The 22443-nt window shown below is 44.2% G+C and overlaps 1 protein-coding gene across 1 annotated transcript; it reads right to left on the bottom strand.

The window, feature by feature from the left end:
- Nucleotides 1–4226: 4226 nt before the first annotated feature.
- LOC116583718 (cancer/testis antigen family 45 member A8-like) lies at nt 4227–15916 on the bottom strand. Its single transcript, XM_032331850.1, has 5 exons — nt 15869–15916; nt 7024–7204; nt 5263–5385; nt 4827–4920; nt 4227–4444 (listed from the first exon to the last, which is right to left on the bottom strand). The coding sequence occupies exons 2-5, from the start codon at nt 7196–7198 to the stop codon at nt 4390–4392; spliced, it is 447 nt and encodes a 148-aa protein (XP_032187741.1). The 5' UTR covers nt 7199–7204; nt 15869–15916; the 3' UTR covers nt 4227–4389.
- Between the last annotated feature and the right edge of the window lie 6527 nt (nt 15917–22443).

Here is a 22443-nt window from a genome sequence, read left to right as displayed (position 1 = left end):
AAAAATAAAGCCCTTAGTGACGTTTATTCCAGTTTTTAATGGGGATTGATAGTCCATTGCAGGCAGCAAATAAGTGTCTCAAATTATCACATTTTGGGTACCTATAATGAAGTCCCTATAAAAGGCAAAGGTACAAGTGAGCAACTAGAAGCTACCTGTGAACACACTTGTCAAATAAGGGGTATAACTGAAATCAATGATTGCTCCTAAATCCACTGGGGAACTAAGGGATGAAATACGCACAGGTCCTGAAAGTCCCACTTCAAGGTCCACATAAGGATCAGAAAGCTTCAGTGAACTGGCTCCAGTTATCTCTTGTCACTTCAGGGTCAAGATGTGGGCAAACCCTAGCCAAAGTCTAGTCCTGTGACTGGCTGGCTTACCACACAATGTGAATGCTCATATTCCCAAGGTCTCTGGCCTTCAGATTAGGGCACTGATAAGTAATGGCTGGGATCCTGACACCTGGAGTGGGACCCAGATGCCGACTCTGAGGAAGCTGAGGAATTTGAACGGCTAAATTCTGTGAGATAATTTGCCAGTAGAAGCAAATCTTCCTCCTGTCTGAGGAGGTTATTTCCCCTTAGCCTGAAGAAGCAGTGATGGTCCTGCCTGAGGTAGCACCCTTGCGGGGCCCTGCTGATCTGCCCCAGAAGCTACACCCACTGCTTCACTTTCCTTCCAATTCCCAAGTCTCATATTCCCACAGGCCATGTATTATAAAGCAAAATGTGACACTTGCAGAGATAGAAAAGTCACGCAAAGATCTCCATCATTTTAAAATCCATATACACAAAATACTGGGGATTTGCATGAGCATCATTCCTTGAAGTGGGGTGTGGAGGTAGAAGGAAAATAGAGTTGAATCAGACCACAGTTACTGATGCAGGTGTATTAAGCCCAGACTCTGGATGAAATGCTTTTGCTTCAGGGTTAAGCAAGCCTCTCATTGTTTGCTTCATTGCTGTCTTGGTGTATTCAGGCTGCACTAAGAAAACAACTCCAGACTGGGTGGCATAAGAAACAAACATGTATTTATCATGGATCTGGAGTCTGGGAAGTCTAAGATCAAAGCATCTGCAGATCTGATGTCTGAAGAGGGCCCATTTCCTGGTCACAGATGGCCATCTTCTTGCTGTGTCCTCACATGTTGGAAGGGGCAAGGGAACTCTCCAGGTTCTCTTTCATAAGGGCACTAATGCCATTTATGAGGGCTCCACCCTACTGACCCCATCATTTCCCAAAGGTCCCACATTCTAATACTATTGAATCAGGCGTGAGGATTTCAACATGAATTTGTTGGGGGGGACCCCTAAAACATTTAGTCTTCCACCCTTGGTTTACTAGGAAAGTCCCAAAGGACTTAAGAAGAAATGCAAGATCTTTCCTGGTGTACTACAAAGGAAGAAAGCGAAAGGCTTAAGGAGATTGGAACATCAGAGTGAATTTATCATATAAGATGGTGTTCACTCACTTTGGGAGATCTGGAGGATGCTGTCACCAAGTCTGTGGTAAATTGCTTTCTAAGGGGAGCCCAGACATCTGTGAAGAGCTCTGTGGTGGCATTTCTCTTCTCTGTTGGTCAGAAGTCACTGTGGGCTTGCCCTCAAGGAAGGACCATACTACACTGCCAAATATTTATGCTGTTAATCATTATTGCAACCTTACCCCAACAGACCTGTGGCCAATTAATAGGGTGACAATTCATGATAGAAAGTTAGTAATCCAAATTGTAAGAGAAGATTTGATACTGGCTCTGAACTGACACTAATATTTGAGAGCTAAAACTTCATGGGTTACAGAAATGGCTCATGGAAATCATTGAATCAATATGGTTTTACCTCAAGCCCATCTCAGCAATTGGTCCCTGAATCCACTGTCTGGTTATTAATTTCCTCTAATTCAGAGTGTATAGTTAGAAGAGTCAGAAGATGATAGAATTCCCATGTTGGCTCTCTGACCTGTGAAATGAAGGCTGCTATGGTTGGAAAGGCCAAGTAGAAGCCATGAGAACTACTTACCTATGAAGATAGTAAAAGAAAATGCAACATTTCACCTTGGAGGGAATGGACTGATTATATAGCATTGAGATTTGAAAGGGGCAGGTCGTGATTCTAGGACATCCCTTACAACCTACCTGTATGTCTGGTCCAGAAACAGACAGACCTTGGAGAAGGAAAGGCAATTATAATAACCCTCACCACATGAATATTCCAAGTACAGCTGCTTGTTTTACATGTGCTTTTGTTGTTTTAGCAATCAAACATCTGCCAAGGTACCAGGCATATGTTACTGATGGGGGAAAATGGTTTTTCCCCTATCAGTAAATACCACCAGAGTTTGGCTTCAGCTTGAAAGGCTGGCAATAAGCCACTTCTTACCTCAGGGGCTGAATGTAACACAGAACTCACAGGAGTGTGGCATGCATCTTCAAGTGACCTGAAAACCTACCAGCTTGGAGTGGGGCCCAGAACAAGAAAAAGTTCTCTAATATGACCTCACATACATTCCAGTGACCACTTGACTGGAAAAGAAGGAATATCATGTGTGATTTCCAGTTCTTACTTCCCAATATGCAGGCCCAACCTATTTTAGACCTCTATTCCTACATATCAATCAGCACACATTTAACAGCTTAGAACTAGATAAATATATTCTCAAACAGTTCTATAGCTGAGAAGTCCAGGCAGGCTTGATTAGGTTCTCTTCGTGACTGGGTCACATGGAATTGAAGTCAAAATGTTGACCATGCTGGGTCATTAACTGGATAGTCATGGAGAGAAACAACTTCCAAGCCCTTTCAGGTTATTGTCAGGTGTAGTTTCTTAAGGCTGTAACACTGAGGTCCCCATTTCCTTGCTGTCTCTCAGCTGAGGCCACTCTGAGCTCCGAGGACCACCCTCATACCTCCCGAGGTGCACCCCTCTATCTTCCACGCAGTAATGATGCATCATGATCATGGAAGCAGGAATGAAGATTGTGCATGGAACATAAACATGAACTCCCACTCAGCAAGACTCATGGTGTTGCAGATACTGATGACTGCTCCATCTGCCAGCAGCACAGACCACACTGAGCACCTGCTATGGCACCATACCCCCACGGGGTCAGTCAGCTAACTACCAGTGGCAGATTGACGATTCTGGTCTGCTTCAAAAATACTGGGGAGAGGGCAGCTCTTTGTACATGAACACACCTTTATTCTGGGTAGGGGTTTTCTTTCTCACCCAGGGTACTTTGTAGAACACCATGTGTGGACTTAGAAAATTCCTTCCCAACATCATGGAATTCCACTTATAAACATGGAACTTATAAACTTGGAACTTATAAACATGGAACTTGCTTCCCAGGTAACATGCTCATGGATCTCACAGCTATTATGTTTCCTATCATCCTGAAATGATGGTTCAGTTGAACTGTGGTATGATCTTCTGAAGCCTCAGTTATGGTTGGACCATGGTGGCAGTGCTGTGTGCGATGGGGACAATATAACCTGGAAAGTGGAAAGCCCTATCTTAGGGTCAGATAGATGGAGCTGTTCCCGTAACAGACACAACTCTTGTCTTCAGCAAGCAAAAGATAACAGCATAAAGACTTCTGCTCATTATTGCTGCTTATGTATCTAGGAGCAAAATTTTCTTTCTCTTCCCCACAAGGTTAGGATCAGCAAGTGGAGAATTGTTTTCAACATGTGACCTCACTGACTCCCCTGAAATGCAGATTGAGACTGCCCAAAGAACCACGTTGCATTCCTCTGTGGTGTGGAGACATGGAACGTGACTATCAAAGGAAGCTGGATTGCCAATACAGATGGCCTAATAAGGAGTATGTGTGAAATGTCTAGAGCTCTTCTTGGTACTCCCAGGTATCTGTGATTAGTTAATGGGATATTTCAACAATACAATCCAGGCAGAACACCTACTGGTCCAGACCCTCCAGGAATTAAGGTATGAGTCGTCCCCTCAAGACAAGCACCAGAACCAGCTGAGAGGTTGTCCCAGACAAAGGGAATAAGAAATAGTTAGACAGTACCCAGTCATAACTACCAGTGAGTTCCAGAGCATGCCAATGAAAAGAAAAGTATTTACTTGATGGCTTAAAAATATCCCCAAACTCAGTGGAAAACAAACAGAAAAACTCCAGTTTAGCCATTTAGACAAAATGTTTAGGGCAAAAGCTCAACTTTTACTACAGAAACTTGTAACATGAAAGTTGCAGTGCTTTTTCTTAGCCTCAAGAAGACAATTTCTTAGCAAACTCATGCTAGAGGCATCAACAATATCTGGTCACACTCCAGGACAGCCAACTGGATCTGCCTTCTCACTGATGATTGTGATAACAGGATTATAAGTTTGGAGTGTCATTATCTTTTTTGAGAAACCGGTCAGATTACAATTTTTTTGGTACCTTCTTCAGGTGCCTTATTAAGTCTCGTCTTTTAAATCTGAAAATAAAGAGACAAGTCATTAACCAAATGATACCCAAAGAACCTATGTTGCAGGATGTTCTATAGAAAAATGCGAAGAGAAGCTCAGTTTACAGCACAAAAGAAAACACTCCTACACAGTAAGGGACAATCCAGTAGATACAGAGAGTGCCAGTTCAAGGTCAAGGCCCACCTCAAACTTGGGTGTGAACAGAAGGTTCCTTGAGCTTGCAAGAACTAGTGAGACTCAGATAATATCAATCTAAATAAGTGGAGACAGCATGAACTCTGAGTGAGGATCAGGGTTTGAGAAAAGTCAGGCAGGGCCCAAATCCACCCCTTGCCCAGCAGCCCACTGGCCCTGCTGTGAAAGATTCTGGACAGTTCCTCCTGCACTCACCTTGCCGCTTCCTTCATGGCATATACAACAAATTTTTTCTGTACTTCTGGAGGTCCTTGCACTCCTTCAAGCAATTTGGAGACTATTTCATATTCTGTAGATATTAGAAAAACAATATCATCAACATTTCTGAAGAACAAAGAAAAGGTAGAACTCAATCTTGAAGTTTCAGTGATCATTCAAGGGCTAGAACGTTAGAGAGTACCTGTGCATTCCATCCTTACTTTCAGGTCTCTCAACATATCCACCAATAGAATAACAAATTAAGAAATACAAAAGAACAAAAAAAATTTACTGAGACATTTCAGTCAAGATAATTGGGAAAACCCAGTTCTGGCAAGGGATGAGCCTCAAGAAGTGAGTGGAATCTAGTCTGGATCATAGAATGGAAAAGACTTCCTGTGGTTTCACTGAGAAAAATTCTTATCCTACTTACTTCCTCCAAAATGTCGAATTTCCTTCTTTAATTGATCTTTTATTTCCATATTGATTTTCACTGGTATTGGCAGTTGATCTGGCACATCTTCCCACACAGACGTTGCTGTGCCCTTGGGCTCATCTGCAGAGAGACAGCTGGGAAAGGTTCCTCCCACCAGGGCATCACTACCAGGTCTGTAAATCGGCCCACCCCTTGTTGACCCTGGCTAAGTCAGGACACAAAGAATCTAATTGTGTGGAATACTGTCTCCTGCCACGCTCACAAGCTCTGGAGATCAGATTTTGACCAGAAGCCATCAGGTGGGGATCGACCACTTCCCCTCCCCGCCCCGTGCATACTGTGAATGGCAGGTGCCCCTGGAAACCTCACTGAATGAGGAGCTGCAATGATGGGCATTTCAGCAACCCCATACGCACATCCATGTGCTTCACAGTCTCTAATATTTCTTTTCGCAGCAGGAGAATACACCAGCTAGATGTATCAGTACTGAATATTTGACCTCATGAAAATAATACAACAAAGAAGCCTCTTCTATTCTTGTCACTACGCATACACACAGAAACAGACTTGGACAATACAACTAATCAACAAACATTCACAGAGCCCTGGGACTCAGGATTCAATGTTCCCTTGATGCACTCTACAAGGAGAAGAGCTGAACGTGTCACTTGATGTCAGGATGCCTGATACTGGCACTGAATCACTAGAGATCCCAGTCAATAAATGAGCTTCCTCACCTGGCTTTTCTGTCTCAGGAGGCCAATTTCTTTCTACACCAAGTCTGACACCAGTACAGCCTTTACTCCTCCTCCTTTATGCCAGGCATGTGCCAAAAACTGGGAGATCAGCAAGGACCCAGACAGACAGAACAGACAAAGACAATCACAAACCTTATGAAACTTAACATCCTCATGGGGAAGGCAGACAAGCACACAATGGACAAAGGGAACAAAACACTTTGACTTGGTGTTAGGAGGGAAGCCAGCAAGGATGTGAGCAAGAGCAGGAGGAGAAGCCTCCATGAAGCCTTACTTAAACAGGACCCTCTGAAGAGCTGACCCCTGGGCAGAGCCAGGAGCAGGAGACAGAGCCGGCCCGTGCACACACACAGGAGGAGGCCTGGCTGCCATGAAGGCCGTGCACAGCCCATACAAGGGAACAAGCCTGGGCCATGGAACAAAGGTCAGAGTTAGAGAGAGCAAGGATGAAACAGAGAGGACATGAGTTGGCAGGAGAGGATGGCAAGGTCAGGTCGTGCATGGCATGGAGACCAGTGTTGGGAGCTCAGACTCTGTTCTGAGTGCTTGTGGAATTAATGATGGGTTTCAGGATATGCATGTAATGATCTGATTTCTGTGTGGACATGGTCACCCTGGGTGCATGGAAACAAATGGGCTATACAAGGTCAAGTGGGAAGCAGGACCTGAGCTCAGAAGCTCCTGGAGAAACTTGCTGAGTGATGAGGCAGTGTGGAATGAGGGACAGTGTAACAGTGGGACTCAAGAGCAATGATATTGTTAAAGGAGAGAAAGGAGATCAGAAAAGAAAAGGAAACCAGTAGAGTTTGGAGTTTGGGAAGCCAAGAATGGCTCCATGAAGGACAGAGTGAACACCTGGTCCAGTGTGGCTGAGAAATTAATGGCAGCCTCACCCAAAGCCAGTGACCTTGATCAGAACTGACCCTGAGGCATGGAGGAGCAGGAGGTAGTGCTGCCCTGGGTCTGGTCATAGAGGGGTGTGGAGGACGGGCATCCTCACCATCTTCCAAAGACATGGCTGAGCCCTCAGGCTGGGATGATCTCTCTACTTCCTCTCTCATTGAAAGCAGCACCATGGTCAGCCTTTTCTTGAATGGAAGTTCAGTGATGGGTTTTCCACAATGTTTCATTTGGCTTTTGGGCCCAACAGCGGACTCCTCTGCTTTATCACTCATCACTTCCTGAGGAGGATTAAGAAACATGTTCCATTAAAGACAAAAAAGCAACCACTCTGAAAGAGGACAGAGGTCTCTCGGGATGTTACCATAGAACTACGTTATGACCCAACATTTGCAGTACCAGGTATTTACCAAAAGAACACAAAAATACTGATTTGAAGGGGTACCTGCACCCCGATGTTTACAGCAGCATCACCGACAGCAGCTGAACTCTGGGAAGAGCCAGACTGGTGACTGACTGATAAATGGAAAAAGAAGACATGGTGTATGTACGTCTACAGCAGAATAGTACTCTGCTGTCAAAAACAATGAAATCTTGCCATGCGCAATGATGTGGGTGCAGCTAGAGAGCAGAATGCTAAGCACAGTAAGTCCGTCAGAGAAAGGCAAACAGCAAACGAGTTTGCTCACATGCAGAATTTAAGAAACAAACAGATGACCACGGGGCGAGGGAAAGAAGGGCAAACCAGAAAACAGACTCCTAAGCGCAGAGAACAAACTCAGGGTCCTGGAGGGGAGGTGGGCTTGGGGACATGTGTGTGACAGGGATGAGGGAGGGCCCTTGTGTGATGAGCACTGGCTGTTGTACAGACACGTGTGGAATCACTCAGTTCTACACCTGACACTAATAGCATCTCTGTGTTACCTAACTGGAGTTTAAAGAAAAACGTGAGAAACCATGCCAGCATTCCACCCGTCCAGACCGGCTCTTACAATCTTGCACCTTCCCTCCTCCACAATGCGTCCTGAGCCATCAGCCAGGCATTTCTTCAGCATGCACGTGGCTCCTCTGGGGGCTCTCTGCCTACACCCACAGTTGGATTGCTTCCTCTGCTGACTAGGAGTGACCACCCTGTAGAAAGGTCTTTGCATCTGGGGCCCATTCTGTCACCAGACACCAGAGAAGTTGTAGAAGTCCAAGGCAGAAAGGCAGGTGAGCCAGAGCTTGAATGGGAAGGGACTCCCCTTGTGCAAGATTAGCACTTGTGGCCTGGCTTGTTCATGTTAATGTGGCTACAGCATCAGGAACTTGACCTGCTTGTGCATCTCACACAGGCTGGTCAGGGAAGGCAGCACAGTCAGGCAAGAGGAGAAGGACCAGAAGTGGGATCCGCCAGAGCAGGACCCCACCTTCTCCCCTCTAACAGTGGTGTGTGCTCCAGTCCAGGTATGGCACATCTCAGCAGGCCAGCAGGACCCCAGAGGGCGTGGAGCCGTTTCCCCTCACCCACAGCTGGGAAGAAACACACCCCATCCTAGCTATACATCCCTTGGCAAATTCTGGAAGATCATGCCTCTCTCGCCCCCTATGGGGCTTGGTGTGCTGAGCAGCAAAGCACAGGAATCCACATAGAGAAGCAGGAAAATGGCTGTGTCCTAAGACTTCCATAGCCTTCTTGGGTGGGTGTCTCAGCAGGGGACACCAGCTGGGGGATGGGGTAACAAATAGACCTTACTGTGTGGTCATTCAAGGGTATTCAAACCTAGGACAGTACTGAAGTCCACCAGACCAAGGTGGTTCTACTGTTGGGAATGTAATCTGCTGCTTATATCTGCCAATCTTACATTCTACTATCCTGCTTCCCACAGGTTGCTAGAGGTTGGGAACCTCCACTCCATGTCATGTTCCTTTGCCCAGTTCCTAAAACCATCAATAATATGGCCCAGGGACTGGTCCCTTCCCCAGGTTTCTCTTCTGCATTTTGAAGCCACGTCATCTGAGTTCTGGCTCCTCCTCATGATTGCAAAATGGCTGCCAGAGCTCCTCAGTTACCTGCTACTCAAGTCCTGTGTAGCAGAAGAATGAGGTTACATCCTTCTGTAGCACTCCCACAAGAAGTCCTAAGGTTTGCTGTGATGGAATCCTTCTGTGCACATGTCCGCCTCCAACAATCATTTTGCTCTACGGGGGGCATCAATCAGAATGTGACAATTTCCTCGGCTCAGGCCCCAGACAGCAAATGCATAGATTGAAAGGTACCACCCCCAATATGTTTGACCATGGCCTCACATAGAATCCTGTATTCATTAATCAGAACATAATTTCTTCTCAAGCAGGCAAACATTGGCAATGGTGACACCGAAACCCCAATCCTTAATTTCTTGTAGACTATGATATCTAAACAAAATGAAATTAAAGAAGTACTTCTTGCCAACACAACAAAAGGTACTCCAAAAGTTTGTAACATACTTCTAAATCAATACTCACTATTGAAGTCTAAGAAAACATCACATGACTGATTCTGTGGGACACATGAAATGGGGAGGGGGAGCTTACAACTTCACATTCTGTTAGAAAAGAAACATTGCTGCAAATGAATGAGGTCTGTCCCTGGAGGAAGAGGCAAAAAGACTATAGTGAGAGCTATGCTGTGTTTTGACACTTGTGTCTCCCCAACAGCCTGTGTTGAAATCCAAACCCCCAGGGAAGCTGATATCAGGAGGCATCCACGTCCTTTGGTGGGTGCTGAGGTGCAGACAGTGGCCCACTCCTGAACCAGAAAGGAGGCTGCAGAGACACCAAGCCTTCCAACAGGGCAAAATGAGGGCGCCTGACCCTGAACTAGTACATGGACCTCCCTAGATCGCCCTGGTGCCAGCAGACTGGTTTTGGTTTCCCAGCTTCCCCAGCCCTAGGCAACACATTTCTGTTCCTGTCACCTTTCCAGTTTCTGCCATGGTGCTAGGGCAGCCTGAACAGACCAAGATGGCTCTTTCGCATCATTATCGAGGACAATTTAGCCACAGATAAACAATACTAGCCACCAAGCAGGAGTCTGAATCCTGCATTCAGAAGGGAGCTCTGTGAAAGACAGCGGGAACACCCAGAGTGACTTTATAGTAAATCTGGGAACTGAGATGACATAGACACTTTCCTAGAACAAGGAAACATTCCAAAAGTCACCAAGAAGAAACAGAAAATCTGAACACCTAAAGGCTCTCTTGAAGAGTGCTTCAGACATTCCGGATGGATATAATACCAGTATGCAAACTGTTTCAGAAAAGGGAAGAAAGGGTGTGAGTTCCCTACTCATTTTGTGATGCCAATATAAATGTGTTACTAACATCTACCAAAAGCACTGGAAGAAAAGGAAAACGAGAGACCCAGATCTCTTTCCTGAATACAGAGACACAACTCCTCAACAATTGGTTAGCAAATGAAATTACACAGGACATTAAAAAAAAAAAAACACCCAAAGGTCATGGGGTTGTTGGGTCTATTGCTTGAAGGAAGATTGGTTTCACCCTGGAAAATTTGTCAGTGAAATGTGCTACATAAACAGCAAAAACTGGGGAAAATGCACAGCGACATTGCAATAAATGGGTTGATGCCGAATACTTACTCATGGTAAAAATCTTCAGCAAATTCGGATGAAAGGCAACTTCTTTAAACTAAGAAAGCTTATCTCCCCCCCCCCACGCAAAATGTACACAAATGTTCTATTTAATGATGACTCAACTCTTTTTTCTTGAGTTTTAAATAAGACATGGTGTCTGCTGTGTTTTCAAGAACATATTGGAAGAACTGAAAACTGTCAGTAAACTATAATAAGTATACATTTTGGAGAAGAAGGACTGAGGCTGTCATTGTTCACAGTGGACATGTTCTATATGTAGAATATCCAAAAGGATGTAAAATACCGAGAATTAATAAGTGTACAGTAGCCAAGTTACTGGATGCAAGAGCAAGAATAAAAAACGTGTATTTCTGTATAATAAAAATCCAATTAGAAAAAGATATTTAAAATACCATTAGAACAGTGAAAAGCACATCAAGGGGCAACTGGTTGGCTCAGTGGATGGTGGGACTGTTGATCCTGGGGTTGTGTGTTCAAGCCCAATGTTGGATGAAGAGATTACTTACAAATGAAAAAAAATTTTAATCAAAACCCATACTTTTAATTTCTTGAGGAATCTCCACACTGTTCTACAAAGTGGCTGCACCAACTTGCATTCCCACCAACAATGTAAGAGGGTTCCCCTTTCTCCACATCCTCTCCAACACATGTTGTTTCCTGTCTTGTTAATTTTGGCCATTCTAACTGGTGTAAGGTGGTATGTCAATGTGATTTTAATTTGAATCTCCCTGATGGCTAGTGATGATGAACATTTTTTCATGTGTCTGATAGCCATTTGTATGTCTTCATTGGAGAAGTGTCTGTTCATATCTTCTGCCCATTTTTTGATATGATTATCTGTTTTTTGTGTGTGGAATTTGAGAAGTACTTTATAGATCCTGGATATCAACCTTTTGTCTGTACTGTCACTTGCAACTATCTTCTCCCATTCCGTGGGTTGCTTCTTTGTTTTCTTAACTGTTTCCTTCACTGTGCAGAAGCTTTTGATCTTGATGAAGTCCCAAAAGTTTATTTTTGCTTTTGTTTCCTTTGCCTTTGGAGACATATCTGGAAAGAAGTTGCTGTGGCTGATATCGAAGAGGTTACTGCCTATGTTCTCCTCTAGGATTCTGATGGATTCCTGTCTCATGTTGAGGTCTTTTATCCATTTCGAGTTTATCTTTGTGTATGGTGTAAGAGAATGGTAGAGGTTCCTTCTTCTACATATAGCTGTCCAGTTTTCCCAGCACCATTTATTGAAGAGACTGTCTTTTTTCCACTGTATATTTTTTCCTGTTTTGTCGAAGATCACTTACCCATAGTGTTGAGGGACCATATCTGGGCTCTCTACTCCGTTCCACTGGTCCATGTGTCTGTTTTTATGCCAGTACCATGCTGTCTTGGTGATCACAGCTTTGTAGTAAAGCTTGAAATCAGGTAACGTTATACTGCCAGTTTAGTTTTTGTTTTTCAACATTTCCTTAGCAATTCAGGGTCTTTTCTGATTCCATACAAATTTTTGGATTATTGCCCCAGCTCTTTGAAAAATACTGGTGGAATTTTATTGGAATGGCATTAAAGATATAGATTGCTCTAGGCAGCATAGACATTTTAACAATGTTTATTCTTCTGATCCAAGAGCATGGAATGTTTTTCCATCTTTTTGTGTCTTCTTCAATTTCTTTCATGAGTGTTCTGTAGTTCCTTTAGTACAGATCCTTCACCTCTTTGGTTAGGTTTATTCCCAGGTATCTGGGAATCTGGTTCTTGGTGCTATAGTAAATGGAATCGATTCTCTAATTTCCCTTTCTGTATTTTCATTGTTAGTGTATAAGAAAGCCACTGATTTCTGTACATTGACTTTGTATCCTGCCACGTTACTGAATTGCTGTATGAGTTCTAGTAGTTTGGGGGTGGAGTCTTTTGGATTTTCCATATAAAGAATCATGTCATTTGCGAAGAGAGAGAGTTTGACTTCTTTATTGCCAATTTGGCTATCTTTAATTTCTCTTTGTTGTCTTATTGCCGTTGCTAGGACTTCTAATACTATGTTGAACAAGAGTGGTGAGAGTGGGCATCCTTGTCATGTTCCTGATCTCAACGGTAAGGCTGCAAGCTTTTTCCCATTGAGGATGATATTTGCTGTGGGTCTTTCATAGATAGATTTTATGAAGTTCAGGAATGTTCCCTCTATCCCTATCCTTTGAAGTGTTTTAATCAGGAAGGGATGCTGGATTTTGTCAAATGCTTTTTCTGTATCAATTGAGAGGACCATGTGGTTCTTCTCTCTTCCTTATTGATTTATCCTATCACATTTATTGATTTGTGAATGTTGAACCCCTCTTGTAACCCAGAGAACAGTGTGAGATTCCTCAAGAAATTAAAAATAGAGCTTCCCTATGGCCCTGCAATTGCACTAATGGGGATTTACCCCAAAGATACGGATGTAATGAAAAGAAAGGCCATCTGTACCCCAATGTTTATAGTAGCAATGGCCACGGTCACCAAACTGTGGAAAGAACCAAGATGCCCTTCAATGACGAATGGATAAGGGAGATGTGGTCCATATACACTATGGAGTATTATGCCTCCATCAGAAAGGATGAATACCCAACTTTTGTAGCAACATGGACAGGACTGGAAGAGATTATTCTGAGTGAAATAAGTCAAGCAGAGAAAGTCAATTATCATATGGTTTCACTTATTTGTGGAGCATAGCAAATAACATGGAGGACAAGGGGAGATGGAGAGAAGGGAGTTGAGGGAAATTGGAAGGGGAGGTGAACCATGATAGACTATGGTCTCTGAAAAACAATCTGAGGGTTTTGAAGGGGCGGGGGGTGGGTGGTTGAGGGAACCAGGTGGTGGGTATTAGGGAGGGCATGTTTTTCATGGAGCACTGGGTGTGGTGCAAAAACAATGAATACTGCTAGGCTGAAAAGAAATTTTTAAAAAATCAAAACCCATAGAATAAAGCTAACCACGGGTGTGCTGAAGCACTACCCATGAAACATAAACCTGATGGAAAGAAATCAAAAGCCTCAGTAAATGGGGAGAAATACATACCGTGTGGATGGGAAGACTCGTTATTAAGTCATTATTGCCATTTCTGCCCAGAATAATTATTGCATCATGCTTAAATGTAAATATTTTTATTTAAAATTTTAAAATCTCCCTGTTAATACTGGGGATAATTCATGAGCTGATATTAAAGAGTATATGGATATCAAAGGGCCCAAAAGAGCTGAGACCCTATTTAGGCAAAAGCACCAAGTTGGAAGATGCACATGGAAAGAGAGCAGACATAGGAGCCATGACAATGCTGTGGGGTTGGAGCAAGGGTGAGCGAATAAACCAGTGAGACAGGACAGGGAGTCTAGACATAATTCAGGAAACAGCAGGTGCTAGATCATTGACAATGGGGCAGGCAAAACTTTGTGGTCCATTCAGTAAGTCCACCTGCTCCCTGCGGGGAATGGCAACTCTGCTCTGATCCCTTCTTGTCCATATAACACTGATCTCCCATGAATAGGAGAGCTAGACGGACATGTAGGATATTACCTTCATGGTTTTAAAAGGTAAAGCTTTTGAAAAGAATGAAAGCACTGACCATGATGAATAAATTGACTAATTAGACTTAACTATACTGAGAATTTCGGTGCATCAAAAATATACTAAGAAGGCAATGACTTAGGGCACTTAAGCATCTGACACTTGACTTTGGATAAGGTCCTGATATCAAGGTGGTGAGATTGAGCCCCAACCTGGGCTCCAAGCTGGGCTCTCTGCTGGGTGGGGAACCTGCTTACGATTTTCTCTCTCCCTCTCCCTCTGTCACTCCCTGCTTCTTGTGTGCATGCCTTCTCTCTCCCTCTCAAAAAAGAGAGTGACAAAACAAAACAGATCAGCAGAGACACAGAAAATGTTATTTTAAGTTATATATATAAATATAAATATATGTTGAACAGCAAATCAATTTTAAAACTACAGATATCTCAGTAAGATGTGGATGCAAGTCCTGGAATGTCTCTTCAAAAGACATACAGAAATGGCCAGTAAAGCACATTAACCAGTACAAAATGCACATGTAGAAGAGATAATGAGAGGCCCCTGCACACCCACCAGGGCACTGAGATTAAAGATGCCCTATAGCAAGTGTTTCTGAGTATAGAAGGCAGCCAACTCTCATATGTTGTCCGCCCCAGATTCCCACTTTGATGACCACGGTCACGCATAGAAGGTTAGATAAAACCCCTGAGAGACTGAGATATAGAAACCCAGGGAAACTACCCCACCGCGGGCTGAGACAGAGCATCCAAGCAAGAGCAAACCACCCCAAAGTGCCCGAGAGCCCCCGAGTAAGAATTCACCCCAAAGGCTGAGTGAGACAGACCACACGAGGGAGAGTGCACCCCCTGAGCAGAGCCCCCAGAATGCCCCCCGGCAACGGCTGAGACAGGGCAGCCGAGGAAGAGCCGCCCACGTCCATAAGGGGGACCAAGTGCCCAAGGAACCCTCCACCCAGGGCTGGGAGGGAGCACTCAAGGAGAACCCCCCTTCTGGGCAGAGATGGACCTTCCGAGGAAGAGCCTCGGCTCCCCAGACGGCAGCGGGAGCGCCAAGAAAGAGCCCAAACCCCCAGTGCCGAGCGAGCACCCAAGGTGAAGTTCCCTCCCGGCCACGCCCGGCTCAGACGGAGCCCCCCGGGGACAGCTTCCCCATCGTCTTAAACCATCAGAGGAACGGCACCCCCATAGGAGGGGACAGAGCCCCCACGAAAGTCTCCCAAGGACTACGAGTCCCCACCAGGGACCAGCAGAGCACCACGGAAGCCCAGGCCCACCATGGCTGCGACAGAGCACCCCGGGAAAATGCCCCCTCGTGCTGAACTGCACCCCAAGGCGAGTGTCTCGCAGGCTGAGGTAGAAGCCCTCAGGGACAGGAATCCGAGAGCTGAGCTGGTGCAGCCCAGGAAACATCCCCTCACAGAGCTTGAACCGAGAGCCAGGAACCACTCCCCCCGTCCCTCACGTAGGACTGAGGGGATCACCCAAAGACATGTCCCCTCGCCAGTGCTGAGAGAATTACGTAAGCAGAGTCCCTCTCAGAACTCAAGACACCACCAAGGACTGCCTCTTCTCCAACATGGCTGAGACAAGCTGCCCAGAAAATGCCTCCCCCGTGCTGAGGTCAGAACCCACCCACGTCTCTCCACAGAGCTGAGGTAGATCCCCCCCAAGAAGACACCACAGCCAAGGGAGAGGCACTTTCAGGGCCCAGGGAGAGCACCAGGGGAAAGAATCCCCTCTCCCAGGGTTAAAATCCTGACCTTGTTCCAGGATCCTGGAAGCAGCTCACACGATGGCAGTAAAGTTGTGGTGCCTCTCACGTGGAACTTTCTAGAAATGTGCCCCCTGGGAGTTGCTGGAAATACGCCCCCTAGGGGGTCTGGAAATGGTGTGCACAGAGAGCTACCTGGCCAGTAGACTGATCTATTATTATTGCCCCAGCGAGGTGTAAGGGCATCTACAGGACTTGGGGTGCTGTTGGCCACACTGCCCTGCAGCAGCGCGACTCCCAAGAAGCTGTGTGAGGTGCTGTTCTCCTTCCTGGAAAAGCCTCATGCGCCCCAGGAGCCTGCAGTGCCTGCTGCCCAGAATAGGGAATCAAGTGGTCCCGGCCACGTCTCAGGCGCCCCCTGGAGGCAGAACTCGGTCACACAGGCCACAGGAAAAAACATTTCCAGGAACCAGAATTTTTTTTTTATGTACCAGGCGAAAAGTTTCTGTTCGAAGCTGAGATTGAATAAATCAAAAACTGCTCCTTGTTTTAACAGAGAAAGAGGAGGAATACTTGGTGATCATAAACCTGAGGAAAAATTAAAAACATTTCATAAAATTTTCTTATACAAATCTGCTTTGCCCATTATTCCTGGGGAGAAATATATGAAATATTTCTTGCTCATAAAATGAAAGAAAGACAAGATGCTCACTGTCGTCCCTTATATTCAACACTCCTTACAAGTGTTCTGCCTGGCACCTTAAGATAGTGAACAGGGCTGTGCCTACAGAGCAAGCTCTCAGACTGTTCCAAGATGAACGAGCCCAGGAGCAGTCCTTTTCAGGAAGTCACCAGGCACATCAAATAATGACAATTGTCTGGGAATCAGTTTAGTCCCCTCCAGTGGCTGACAGGTCACTGGTGTTCCGAGTACTGTGGACATGAGGTCATTGGTTTCAAGGCCAGCACAGATCTGAGGAGGGGGCAGTAGGAACAGTGCTGGCGACAACAACCCAAAGCTCACTCTCCCTACTGGGATGGAGTCATCTTTCTTGATGGGACACTCTTCCGGTTTTCGCTGGGCTTGGGTTAATTTTCATGGTTCTGAAACCAGTTAATTATACAGGATTTGCTGGCATTCTCATTGCCTGTATGCTGGAGTGGATTTTCACAGGCCCTGCCTCCACCAACCCAGATATGCCTCCTCATATAGGTTACATCTTAAATGAGGTTTAACTCCACTTCATCTGACTGTAAATCATTTATATTGCTTTCCTTTTTGTTCTGGAAGGAAACTAGTATAGGTAGTGTCTGCATATTATGAAAACTACCTGTAAACCAAACCTCCTGAGTTGCTTCTCTAGACAACTGGTTCTGTGAAATGCACATGAGGACAAGGGTGCAGATTCAGAGAGTGTACTGGTTTTTAATTTTGTGTAACAAATTACCCAAATTCAGTGGCTTCAAAAGTTCTCCCAAATATGGTGGGTGAAACCCATTTCTTCCTTCTCTCATTATTCTGTAGCTCGGAATTCAGGATCATCTTGACTGGGGTCTCTGCTTCAGGGCTTAAAAAGCTGACATCATGACTGTGGTCAAGCCAAGTCATACTGTGGAAGGCCTGCGGGGACACTGGCCTCCACACTCAGTCAGGATTGTAAGCACAACCCTGTTTCCTGCCACGTGAGAGTATCATCCTTGTTTTCTAGATGACCATGAGCTGCAAGCCACTCTCACCTCTCAGAGCCTGCCATCAGGTCCCCCTCCTGGGACATCTTAGAGGTGGCATGGGCACTGGCCACATTGTCCCCATTCAAAACTGTGCTTTCTTGCAAATGTTCAGTTTCATACAGGATACAGGACGATTGGCAGAAGGTGATCAGGGTAGAAGACAAAGAAAGCAGTTGAGTATTGTGGAATGAAATCAGAGGTTGATGCGTTGTGCACAAAATAATTGATTCTCCTAAAAGATCCCAGGAAATGACTAAAAGTCCAAATGCTTTAGAATATTACAATTGATTTGAACTCATAGGTCATTATAACATTGACACTATATTTCTATTGTATACTGTTGATATAACTGCTAAATTAGCTGACTATAAAAAACACTTCTGGTGGAGATGCAACATGGGGGGTTAGGGGTAGGAAAAGAATAAATGAAACAAGATGGGATCAGGAGGGAGACAAACCATAAGAGACTCTTATCTCACAAAACAAACTGAGGGTTGCTTAGGGTTGGGGGGTTGGGAGAGGGTGGTGGGGTTATGGACATTGGGGATTGTATGTGCTATAGTGATGCTGTGAAGTGTGTAAACCTGGTGATTCACAGACCTGTACCCCTGGGGCTAATAATATATTATTTGTTTATTTAAAAATTTAAAAATTTAATAAAAAAAACTTCTGTATCATCTTTCTCTTATGAAATTAAAAACAAATGTTTCACACTTCTAGGAAAACATTTTAAATGTGGCATGTTATTGAGAATAAAAGAAGCAAAATGTGTATGTTCTTGCCTCTTGATTGTACACCAGATTTTATTCATCCCAACCAAAATTTCTGATTATTATGTATGTTCACACTAATAATAATGTCACAACAGTAAATAGTTTTGTTGACTTGGTTGAAATGAAGAGGAGCTGATCACAGGGGGGCCTGAGTGGCTCAATCTTTTGGGCATCTCCCTTCAGCTCGGGTCATGATTCCCAGCTCCTGGGATGGAGCCCCAAAAGCAGATTCCCTGCTCGGAGAGGAGTCTGCTTCTCCCTCTCCCTCTGCTGCTCCTCCTGCTTGTGTGCACGCTCTCTCTCTCTCTCTCTCTCAAATAAATAAATAAATTTTTTTTTAAAAAAGCTGACCACAGCCTAGGAGATAAAAATTTTCATACACTGTAATATGATGACAATGGCATTAAAATGCACAGGACAGAGACATGATAAGGAACCAAGTATTATGACAGGCATGTACAAGTGTGCATAGAGGCCATTATGCCCACTGAAATGATTGTGTCAAATTTGTATCTTGATGGGCTCAATTTTTGATGAAAACAACTGGCTGAGTAATATTCTTTCTGTCTGTAAGATAAAGTGTATTTGAGTACAAATGGAGACATGATAAGACATCAGACCAAAGGCAATCAAGATACTATTGCACACACATTAGGGACTGCCACAAAAGTTTTGTAATTTTTATTTATTTATTTGAGAGAGAGAATGCATGCATGCTAGCAGGGCATGGGGAGGTGCAGAAAGAGAGAGAGAATCTGAAGCAGACTCTCTACTGAGTCCAGAGCCCATTGCAGGGCTGCATCTCATGACCCTGAGATCATAACCTGAACCCAAACCAGGAGTCAGACACTCAACTGACCGAGCTGCTCAGGTGCCCTGAGACTTGTACAAAGTTCTAAAAGGCATGATATCAGATGACATAAAGACATTATACCAAAGCAAAAGCATATCGTCAAATGGACTATGATTTCTTACATAACTTGTATAAGCAGGATCATATTATGAAAAAAATTGAGAAGGTTAATAAAGCTCTACAATCATAAACTATGGCTGTATATAAAGCCATTTCCTTTTAAAAAGAAAAGGTCTATTCCCTTGATTTCATGAATGAAAGTAACTTTGAAAGTATGTTTGATGCTTATGTAGCCATAGCAAAGATGGGAATATATTTCCTGAGTACTCAGTGAAGGGAAGATAAGTATAGAACTTAGAAATGCACAAATCACCACATGATAGATTCAATTTTTAAGGGGGGGTGCATATCAAGTAGAAATTAGGAAGTTACAAATGTACTAATTTCACATTCAAATGGAGATATTTCAAATTAAATGAAGTGTTCTCAAGGCTTGGAATTTTTAACAGAAAAACACTCTGTATGACTACATCTGTTTTACAAAAAGAAATAACTGCTATGATTCATAAATGTGATGACAATGTAAGTTCTGTAGAAATTTCATTGATAGCAATTAGTTTAAAGCAAGGATAGTATCTGGACTTTGTAACACATCAGAATTGTGTTTGGATCTTATAAATCTGACTTATGAATTTTCCTTTGTCTACTCTTGTCAAAATGTAGAACTAGCCTTGAAATTTGTACTGAACACCAATCACAGCAGCATCCTGCAAAAGAACTTCCAGTAAGCTGAAGTTAAATAAAAATCATTAGAGATCATCAGTTGGCAGGAGAGGTTGGCACACATGGCAATTTGGTCATCAAAAAGGACATTGGACAAGAAGTATAGGTTGAAAATATGATTGATGAGGCTACCATGAAAGCCAGAAAACCAAATTATAACAAATTCTATTTGGGTACAAAAATATTCAAATTGAAAATAGTATTGTGAGTTAGGGTACACATATCTTTCAATTTTACAATATCTTTTCAATGACTTTCAAAAATATATTTTTACTTCCTTAATTCCAATATAATTAACATAGTGATAAATGAGTTCTAGGTTTATATAGTGATTCTTTGATTCTGTACATTACTCACTGCTCATCATGATAAGTGGACTCTTAATCCCCTTCACCTATTTCACCTACCCCCCTCCTTTTGGTACCCACCAGGTTGTTCTCTATTCTTAAGTGTCTGTTCTTGGTTTGTCTCTTTTTTTCTTTGTTCATTTGTTTTGTGTCTTAAATTGAACATATGGGGGAAATCGTGTTATCTGACTTTTTTTTGACAAATGGATAGAGAAGATGTGGTATATACAACTGAGGGTTTTACTTTAGATGGGACGACACAGTGCCTCTCTGAGGAGGTGACATTTAAGGAGAGAGAGGAAGGATGACAAGACATTGGAAGGGAGACTGAGGCAGTGGGAAGTCCACTGCAAAGACCCCCAGTGGGCGCAGGCTGCCACATGCTGAGAAGCTACAGGCCAGGGTGGCTGTAGTGCAGGGACGGCGGGGAGGTGGGGGCCCAAAGTGTGCTTGGACACAGGCATGAATCTTTTCAACTGGCCCTTCCATGATTGCACTTGCCAGTCCTTCATGGCCAAATGGTTCAAGATCATGGTTAAAACAGTTTAAACACAGGTCTGTGCAGCCCACAGCTCCCCACAAAATGGACTTTTGATAGAAGGGGATAACTCTATTCCCCTTTTATGTTCCCTGACCATCACTTTTAATGATTACACGAATTGGATAATGACATCATGGAAAGTCGACTTAAAGCAGGCGACCAGCTGTAAGTGGAGGCCTGCTGCACATCCAGGGGCACAATCATGTGGGACCCTGATTTTTGATCTTCAGAGATGACCTACTCATGTGCAAGCTCTTTCCTGAACCATCAGGGTAAGTTGTCATGGAAGCAGGGTGGGAAGATGAGCATCCAGGGTTAATCACACCCCCCTCATCAAGGCTCCTAAAAACATTCCCGGCCTCCAGAGACCCTGCTGCTTCTCTGTCCCTAATCAGTAAGAGTTGGCTTTATCACTTCCTGAGAGAGCCACCTTGCCTGTGCCTTCAGCTATCTTGGCTTGAACTCCTCCTCACAACAGAAGAGCCGAATCATCTCTACTCCACAGATGGTAAGAAGGAATAGAAGAGGTTGCACATTCTGAGTGTGTTGCTGGACTCAGTGGCACCCAGAAATCTGTGGGTTCGTGCTGAGGGTGATGAGGAGTGATCGCTGGGCTCCCTAATGCTGTGTGATCACTACATGGAGATGGACTCTGGGGAACCCAGAGACACTCTAAATGGGAGACACTAAATGTGCAGAGAGCTAGCCACAGGTTGACATGCTCTTGGGGGGCAGGAACACCCTCCCTAAGGGGATGTGGGCTTTAGATTTCAACAGGCTCTCCACTGTTAATGTGAACTTGTTTTCAGTTCACATCAGTCCCCTTGAGGGAAGAATCTGTTGGTCCAGGTGCAGGCTTTCAGAATTAAAGCCATCCTTTCTTCCTTGATCCACTCCATGTTGCAGAAACTGCCTAGAGGCACTCAAACTTCTGTCCTGGTCTCTTGAACCCAGGAAGTCTCCTGCTATACTTGAAGATCAAAGGAGGTCTTGTCATGCACTTTATGAAAATTAATAAAGGGAAACTTCACTAAACCAGGGTCAAGAGGCGAGAATGGGGAGCTCTCACACCCTACTATCTGTAGCCAATTGGGAATCCAACAGGAAGACAGGAAATTTGCAAGTCCATACTAACTCAACTACTGCTTTACTGTCCCAGCAGGAGGAAGAAAGATTTTCCTGCTCCATCCAGCAAGAGCCCAACCAGTGAAGGACAGTCACAGCCCAACCAATGAGAAGCTGCTGTACTTCCAAATCCCAGTTTCTTCCAGTGGACTCTTGTTTACAACTGCCCCCTCTAATCTACAAAAGAGCTTCCTCTCCTTTGTTCTCTGGGACCTGCTTATGATTTTGCTGTAATTTGCTTGTCCTAGATTGCAAGTCTCTGCTTTTCCCAAATAAATTTTGCTGGCAAAATGACTGACAGTTTTATTTTTAAGGCTCATAACTTTTTCACTTGGGAAGGCAAAGTCCTGACACTTGTTAGTCTATAGATCTAAATATACTAAGGACTATAGGTTCCCCTTTTTGAAGCAGGGGAACGGTGCTCTACAGTTCTCAAGAGCACACGCTATGGCCTGAGGGACACTGGGAATC

The sequence above is a fragment of the Mustela erminea genome, chromosome X (genome assembly GCF_009829155.1).
Source record: "Mustela erminea isolate mMusErm1 chromosome X, mMusErm1.Pri, whole genome shotgun sequence".
Classification (NCBI taxonomy): Eukaryota; Metazoa; Chordata; class Mammalia; order Carnivora; family Mustelidae; genus Mustela; species Mustela erminea.
The sequence above is the reverse complement of the archived record's forward strand: the minus strand, read 5'-3'. Positions and strand labels throughout refer to the sequence as shown.